At 52.2% G+C, this 8,329-nt stretch overlaps 1 protein-coding gene across 1 annotated transcript; it reads left to right on the top strand.

The window, feature by feature from the left end:
* Positions 1-262: 262 nt before the first annotated feature.
* SCN3B (sodium channel, voltage-gated, type III, beta subunit) lies at positions 263-4,838 on the top strand. The gene is made up of 6 exons (XM_010155693.1): positions 263-327; positions 561-724; positions 1,967-2,192; positions 3,210-3,348; positions 3,936-4,032; positions 4,475-4,838. The coding sequence occupies exons 2-5, from the start codon at positions 626-628 to the stop codon at positions 3,997-3,999; spliced, it is 528 nt and encodes a 175-aa protein (XP_010153995.1). The 5' UTR covers positions 263-327; positions 561-625; the 3' UTR covers positions 4,000-4,032; positions 4,475-4,838.
* The last annotated feature ends 3,491 nt before the right edge of the window (positions 4,839-8,329 follow it).

The following is an 8,329-nucleotide window of genomic DNA, read 5'->3' as shown; positions in this document are numbered from 1 at the left end:
AATAACTCCTCCCGCTGCCAAATTTACTCGAGTTCCAGCCTCTTGCTTCCCAGTACCGCTTACGAAACCTAGAAACAGGAAGGGTGGCGAATCCTCCCGGTGTATTTTGAACAGGTTGCCAGATTAAAACATCCAGACCTTTTAACTTAGCACAAAGAGCGAACTGTTCCTCCGCTTGGATTCTGGGCTCTCTCTCACAACCAGACTGTAATGGGTACTGTAACAGGAGCATGCTCAGCATGCACGGGAGAGAAGGAACAACGCCTCTAAAGTGGCATTAATTACTATGGGAAGAATTAAAGCGGTGGCAAAGCAGATGCTGGAGAGGTGAATCTACACTAAGTGATCACCCTCTGTTAATTACTGTGAATTATTTATATCTCGGAGAAGGAAGCTTGGTAAAATTTGACATTTGAGACTTAACCTGTTGTCAGAGGGTGCTAGTAATGAATCAAACGGTTTTCCATTGGGGATGATGTGATCATAAATGCCGCGATGTGGGTAACTGCCGTCTCTCTAACTCTGTCCTGTGCTGCTTCTCTGCTGCTCCTTTTCCCTAGCTGGGTTTTGTTCTGCAGTATGTGTTGAAGTCCCATCAGAGACAGAGGCTGTCCAAGGAACGGACATGAAGCTACTCTGCATCTCCTGCATGAAGAGGGAAGAGGTCACAGCCAGCACGGTGGTGGAATGGTTCTACAGGCCAGAGGGTGGAAAAGATGAACTTGTATGTATGTCTGGGAGCTGAGACCTTGTTTTCATAGGTCTTATTGTGAAACCCAGTCCAGTGCACTCCTGTGGGAGAAGTCAAAAGGTATTTATGAGAGTGTAAGTTTGTCCGGCGGCAGGATGCCCAGGGGAGACTGTAAGGGAAGGAGAGAGACCCAGCTATGAACAAAAGCTTTCTTATTCAGGGTCTGTAGAAATGCCCATCAGGCTGTGCTCATGTCACAGAGCAGAGAGGAGCTTGGAGTTCACCTCCGAGCTGCAGATCTGCACCATTTCTGCAGAATTTTCACCCGGAGGTTCCACAGCACCAATTTTGGGCAGTAACTAACTCTTTTCCTTATTTAACTGGTTTCCACGCTTGGGCACAGCATGAACTCATGGCAGGAAAAGCTAGAATCTGGTGTTAGTTCAAACACCTGGGGCTGGGCATACATGAATGCCAATTTCCAGTTCCATTCCTTGGATACATAAAGTTTAGTATGTGAGGAAACCAAGAAGGGAAACTGGAGTATGTAGTGACACCTGGTACCCTTGGCCAAGTCTCCCTTCTTAGGACATTTCTGAATCTCTGTGTTCTCCTGCTGCCTGAGAGCTAAAGGGACCGCACTCAGGAACGAGCTGGGAATTTGCTGTCAGTGAGCAGGGTGGTGTGTGTGCAGCGGCAGCCCAAGGAGCGCTAACGGAAGCAAGCTGGGGAGGGCAGTTTGACCACGGGGGCTGCGGGCAGCCGGAAGCTTGCGTGAGATCAGGCCTGTGAAGGCCACCCAAGCTCTGCTCTTCTGACATACCTTTTGCACACTGTCATATTTACCCTGCAAGCCTTCCATTTCAGCCGAATATTCAGGGCTTACCAAAGATGACTGTTTTGCCTTTGCTGTTGGTTTTCTGTGGTTCGTTCGTAAGATGATTTTAGGTGCAGTGACCGATGGGCTAGGCACGAGGACTGCAGGATCCTGTCTTTTAATTCCATTGCTGATCTTTTGTGTCACTGTCCACGTGTGTCTGTGTCTTAGTTTTTCTTCCTCTGTGATGGAAATAATTCAGTTTTCTGACTTTTGTAAAGTAGCCTGAGATTTTGAGGTAAAGGGTGATAGAATACGAGGAGTTGGTGTTACAGAGGAAGCCAGAGCCCAGAACATACATGTGTGTTGCTAGAGGATGACGATGTTCCTTGCGTATGCGGTGGTGTTGTCTGAGCTACAGGTCAGCGATTAATCAGAATGTCCTTTCCCACTTACAGATCTACAAGTACAGGAAAATGAACCATGAATTTCCAGGCCGCTTCAGCGGTCGGTTACAGTGGAATGGGAGTAAAGACATGCAGGATGTATCCATCACTGTGTTAAACGTGACCTTGAACGATTCGGGTATCTACACCTGCAACATCACCCGGGAGTTTGAGTTTGAGATCCACCGACCCATCTTCACCAGCTCCAGGTTGATCCACCTCACCGTGGTGGAGGAGGGTACGAAGGACCGGCAGAAAGCATGTTGTGCCTTAACTCGCCGTGGGTGTTGTCATCCAGGGATATGCTTTTTCACTGAATTGCAGGAGAGGGGAGGCTGAGCTGCCAGATAATTGTCTCTCTCTTTGGCAGCAACGATCGCTGCGCAGGGTTCAGGAGGAAAGACAGACCTGCGTTTTGTGCGCTAGCTCCAGCCTCTCTTCGGGCTGAGGGTGGTTGTGTGTGAATGTGGGAAGGTGTAATAAGCTTGGCGGGCTGGGGCAACAGCCGGGCACAAGAAACAAGCAGAGGTTTCCAGTTTCTCCCCTCGGAACCCTCGCTTCTCTGCTGGCGGCTCTATGATGCTACAGCACAGCCTTTGCCAGGGTACCCACAGCATCTGCTCCCTTCCTTCCGCCCCCTCCCTCTCGGGAACGACTCGTTCTCCATTTTGATACCAGTCTCTTGCTTCCACCCTCTCCCAGTCGCTCCTTCCCTTTGCAGTGCTCCTGATTCTGTTCCTTTTGGATTTGCCTGGTTCAGTTTTGAAATCCTGGCTGGTTAGAAATCAGTGGGAATTCTGCTGTTCTCTTCAGAGAGGAACAGGAGCTTTTAGCCCTCACTTTTTACTGCCGTGTCTTCCCTTCTTCCCCACAAACATCTCTCTTCTCATCTCTCCTGCATCCCTGGCGGCACAATACAGACAGGTTACACCAGCGAGCAGGACGCACAAAGGAAACGGTGAAGATGAGCTAGGCTAATGGCGAGCAATCCGTAGGAGTGTGGGGGTGGCAGAGAACGCAAGACACGTGCGAGCCTGCGCGTGTTTGATCCCACTGGAAACACGCAGTGGGCTCGCTGCTGGCGTATCCCGTTGGCTGCCTTGCCCCTTCCCTCTCTTTTGTCCCCTGCCAGTGTAGTGGCATCTGGCTATCCCTGGCAAGGTGGGTTAGGAAGGATGACACGAGGGTGGGAAGCATCAGTGGAGCTGCAGTAGCTGCATGTAAATGATCAGAGGTGATTTCTTTTTCTTAACAGCCGGAGAAGACTTCACCTCGGTCATCTCTGAAATCATGATGTATATTCTGCTGGTCTTCCTCACCTTGTGGCTGCTGATAGAAATGGTCTATTGCTACAGGAAAGTCTCGAAGGCAGAGGAGGCTGCCCAGGAAAACGCGTAAGTGCGCGGTCTCTGCAGACGCGAGCTGCTCTGCGCGGGTTCTTCAGATGTCTGGGTCCAGATCAGACTGCCAGGCCACCAAACTTCGCTGTGGCGCGTTCCTAGCTGATGTTTGCCATGTCTGGAATCACGGCAGTGTTTAGGAGTGGGACAGTGAACTCGAACGATGACGGACAGCGCACCAGTTAGGGAGAGTGGCCACGGTATTCCAAAGTGGCGCGGTTTGAACTGCGCGGAGATGCTCTCCAGGAAAGCTGCTTTCAGAGATCTGACTCCGCAGGTGCAGCTGGCATAGCACAGGTCTTCCAATTTTTACATGAGCCCGTTCCCATACTTGTCTTGGATAAGGGTGCTCCTCGTACATGGTAGGATGGCTGTACGTGTAGGATTTTGCAGCAAGGAAGACTCGGTGTCTGCTCCTGACTATGCCGAGGAGAGCTTCCTACCCCGAGCATCGTCTACAGGCGACATTTCTTATCTTAGAGATACAGGCATTCAGCATCTCTGTAAGGGTGAATGGACCCAAGCTGCTTTTCGCACTGTAGCGCTTCAAGTTACGTTTTTCTCCTTCCCTCTAACTACAGGACAGACTATCTTGCGATTCCATCGGAAAACAAGGAAAACTGTGCTGTGCCTGTGGAGGAATAGCAGAGAGAAGTCAGCAGAACGAACGGCACCAAGGTAGGCGAGGAGGAAACCGTAAATCCCTGCTTGCATCTGTCAACTTTCAGCCTTACTACAGGGGGGGTTAGCCATGGGGCTGGAGAGCAGGCAGATGGGAAACTCCTGCTCTCCTTCTCTGGAGCTTCCCTAGTGACCTTGGAAGCAACGTAGGTATCTTTAGGTGGCGGGTGCACTTAAACCCCTAACCATGCACACGTTCACTTTCAAGCCACGGTGTAACTACTCCTCCTTTGCCCGTTCCTGTGGAGTTGGGAATAGTCACTGTCCCCTGTCTCTAAAGGAACTGTTGGCTAGGAAGGACTTTATGTGCCAAAGCCCAAAATCTAGATCTTTTAAAGCCTTATTCACATCCTGTCAGTTGTCACACTGATTATATCACGATCCTCACTTCAGTAAGGTCAGACAACTCGCGCTCCAAGAGGAATTCTCTCAATTGCAGGGGCTCTGAAGACCGAAGGACCACGTCACGCCAGCCAGGTTTGAGGGGGAGCTCTGCGCCGTCGGGAGGAAATACGGGGAAGTGTAAATGCTCTTCCATTTGCCTTGGACTCTGTACAGCCTTGACTTTGGCCTCATGACTCCATCCTGAGCTGCCAGCCCGTTTGCTGAAGGACTCTTCTTTTGAAGCATGCTGAGCAAAAGGCACGGGGGTGTGGGCAGCACGGCTCCTTCCCAAGTTTCAGTCCCATCATCACGTCAATGGCTTTGTAAACGTTAAGTGTCATTTCTTAGCTGCTGTCACCACCACCACCTTTATTTGCTAAATATGCTAGCTCTCCATTGCAGAGGTAAGGGGTATGTATGTCACGTTACTGTGACCTGCGGGACTGGGAATGTGGACATCTGGGTGATGTCCCACCGTGTGTTACAGCCCGAGCACTCTTACCGGGTCAGGAACAGTTTATTTGGTTAGTTGTGGCTCGGTAAGTTGCCCTGGACTTTGGGCTGCCCGTGCGCAGGCAGAGTGGGGTGAGGGCTGTCATGCATTAGTTGTTGAAAACGTGTAGTAGGAAGGATGAGTCCCTGTGCCATGTTCACACTGGTTTCTGAAGGAGGGAACTGGGAATACAGATCCTGAGGTACTCCCACTGTGGGAGGCAGCGTGGTGTAAGTGTAAGAACCCCCCAACCCCCATTTAGCAAGTGTCAAAATCCTTAATTCCTTACGTTTGCCTTGCACGTCAGGTTTACTCCTCAGCTACGCGGAGACGCGGTGATAGGAATAACCTGCGGAGCCATGTTCAGCAACAGGCGAGCCGGTAGGAGAAGGTAGGCAGTTCACCTCTTTCCAGGGAAACCCCGAAAGGAAGCCAGCCAGCTGCAAGCAGCAGTCGGTAGGATGCTTTAAGCCCCACAGGAAAAGGAGAGCGAGCTCATGAAATGGTAGTGCTTTTGTAACCGTCTGCTCGCGCTGCAGCGTAGCACCACCTAGAGGGACAGACAGCCACGGCTTGTTTGTCCTTAGTTAATCACCTCGTGGTGATTAACCAGTGGTTTGACCAGGCAGCGTTGGTCCCAAGTGACCCGCTGCCGGACCGGAATCGCGCTGTAAACTCCGCGTTTCCCAGGCAAACCCCCCTTTTCGACTGTAGTGGGTTAAGCACAGCCAAGTCTGTTTCCCGGCCGTTAACAACCGGGGTTACAAAGAGGAAACGGAAGGCAGAGGCGCTGGACGGGGTGGGACTGTACCTCAGCACCAACCGGGGAGGGTCTGGCTTTGCCTTGTAGCCGATGTCGTTACATCCCTGCTGCAATGGAGCCTGTACTGCTTGCAAGAGTTGACAAATTTTGCTACACTGACCGCTTCTAAATAGTTACCGAGTGCTTGTGAACCAAGGCATGCTTCCCACCTGTGGAATTCCCTCCGCTTTCTTCTGCTGCTTTTTATGTGTTGCTGAAATCACAGAAATTACTCCATTTGTAAGTCAGGCCCAGGCCAGATTTCTAACTGGCAGCTGTTGAAAATCCCTTTTTGTAGAGCGGATGTCAACTGTAGTAAACTACTGCGGTGCCGTCCTCACGGCAGGATCGCGCTCGAGCCCAGAGCCGAGCCTGGCAACGCGAGGGCGTTTTCCAGATGAAGCACGCTTGTAGTCTGGGTGCCGGTTCCTTAAAACCGAATATCCAACGGGAGAAAAACTAGCTCCTCTTCTAATTCGGCTGGATGTCTTGTTTTCCCTAGGCCAACTTGCCCGGCCTCGGGGCAGTCTGGGACTCTAAACCCACAGCAACAGAGGAGGGACTAGACTGTGACTCCAGAGGTCACCGATGCCTACGGTGATGTTTAGGTGAGGTCACGTAACCCCTCTCCCACTCTGCTCCTCAGTCCCCGTGAAGCGCCGCTAACCCTCCAGTGTCATAATGCCGAGTCAGGAAAGGAGCGAAGGAGGAACATCTTGGGAGCTACCTCAGGTGGCGAAGGGCCCTCCTCTAGTCCTGCACCTTCCGCGCTCTTACGTGCATCTTCTTCAGATGCCTTTTTTGGGACAAATCTTTCACTTTTCCAGTTCCTGCAGACAGATTTGACTGTTGCCCTGGGTTGTTCCAGGCAGGAGGAAACGGTGTGTAAATTTTGCTCAAGATTCTCATAGTGGGGGTGGGGCGGGGGGAAGCAATGCTCTGGTCTTTTCCCAAGGGTGGTGTTAGAGGGAGGCTGTGTCCTGGGAGAGGGGGTCCCGGTTGGTCTCGGAAAGGACTCTCTGTACTGGGAAACAGCGGAAGAGACTTCAGAGCAGGCAGGGTAATAAAGAGAACAAAGCAGTCGTGACTCACGCCGTTTGTTTGACAGATTTAATTTATACCGTACTCCCATTGTACTAGCTACTTTACATTACGTTTTGGCTGCATAGCCTTTACAACTCCTAGGATCTAGCAGGTAAGTTTATCGTTTTACCGCGTTTTGCGCACAGCGCAAAGTGTATGACAGTTAGACAACTCCTAAAACAAAACCACGGTTCCTCCCCCCACACCCCCACCCCACCCTAAAGTTCACGTCGGCGCTAGAGGCCCCCCGCTTCCCGGGCTCTGGCGGTGAAATCCGGAAGGGAAGCGCATGCCCGCGGGTGATTGTAGGACCCGCTCCTGTTCCTTGGTGATGGGAGGTGACCCCCGTTCGTTTGCGGTCACACGCAGCATTTGGGGTTGCAGGATCCGGGGTTTCCGGTGGGGAGAACACGCTCCGGGTTTTTAGCAGCTTTATCCAGTCCTGGAGCATGTGACGGGAGATGAACTGCTGCAGGAATGGGAACGTCCCGGAGGTGCCACAGCCACACGATGCCAGGCCCGGGTGGTCATAACGCTGTGAGGGTTCTGCTGCTCCTTCCTCCCCCCTGAGCTCGTCGGGCTGGGAGCCTGGTTAGTGTTTCTGTATCTGCTCCGTTAAGCGCTATTCCAAGGGAGGTGGGCTCGCGAAGATGGGGAATGATGCGCATGTGGTGCAGGCTCCGCCTCTCCGCTGGATAAAGCTGCTGTTTCCTAACAGCCGCTCTCCCAGATCCTGGGGCAGATGGGGCTGACACCGAGACACGACCGACTGGCTCTGGAACCTGAGCTGCACGTTGGTTTTGTTCCCTAACTATTCTCGGAGTTCGGGCTGGGGAAGGTGGCCACTTAACGTTAGCAATGGAATTGGCCTAAATGAGTGAGGTAACAGAAACGGCCAGAGGAGGTACCTCCCTGAGCCATGTGCAAATATAATTCCTCCCGCAGAAGGAAGTCCTTTCACCTACTGAACAAAATAAACCACATTCACTTGAAGAGCACACGGACTGCGGCAAGGAAAGGCAAGCAGGGACAGCACCAGGTGAGTCCATCTGCGGCGCAGGGAATGATTGTCCGGCAGCAAAGGTGCGAGGGGAGCGGGAGCAGCCATAGCAAGCACCGCGAAAGGCGAGTGGAGGAGGAGGGCATGCCACGTCCCCATGCCAAGAGTTAAGCCCATGCTGTCTGGCTAGACCGGGAAATAATCTCAATCGGCAGTCGGAGCAAGACACGAGGAGATTATTTGGCCAGTGTGCACATCTAGAAAAAGAAAGGTATTATGGCACAGAGCGACTCGTGCACAGAGAGATCAGAGCATGCCAGGCGGGGGGAAGGGGCTGGGAAGTCGGCACAGTCACGTCTCGGAACCCGTGCTGACACAAAGGCGTGAGCCGCTTACCTCCGACGCTTTGGTTCAAGAGTCTCTGTTTCGAGTATGGTTTTAAGCAAGCCCCTGCCCAGTACTTTAACTGGTGCCGAGACTGTCTGAAAGGACTAAGCCAGAGTCCACGAGACCGCGCCATGAAACGCATCAG

The sequence above is a fragment of the Eurypyga helias genome, unplaced genomic scaffold (assembly GCF_000690775.1).
Source record: "Eurypyga helias isolate BGI_N326 unplaced genomic scaffold, ASM69077v1 scaffold12417, whole genome shotgun sequence".
In the NCBI taxonomy this organism is placed as follows: Eukaryota; Metazoa; Chordata; class Aves; order Eurypygiformes; family Eurypygidae; genus Eurypyga; species Eurypyga helias.
Note: the sequence above shows the minus strand (reverse complement) of the source record. Positions and strands in the feature narration are given on the sequence as shown.

Coding starts and splice junctions, on each gene's coding strand:
- SCN3B (XM_010155693.1), top strand. CDS start 626: ATGAAGCTACTCTGCATCTCCTGCATGAAGAGGGAAGAGGTCACAGCC. Junction 2,193..3,209: donor CCTCACCGTGGTGGAGGAGG/GTACGAAGGACC, acceptor TTTTCTTAACAG/CCGGAGAAGACTTCACCTCG. Junction 3,349..3,935: donor GAGGCTGCCCAGGAAAACGC/GTAAGTGCGCGG, acceptor CTCTAACTACAG/GACAGACTATCTTGCGATTC.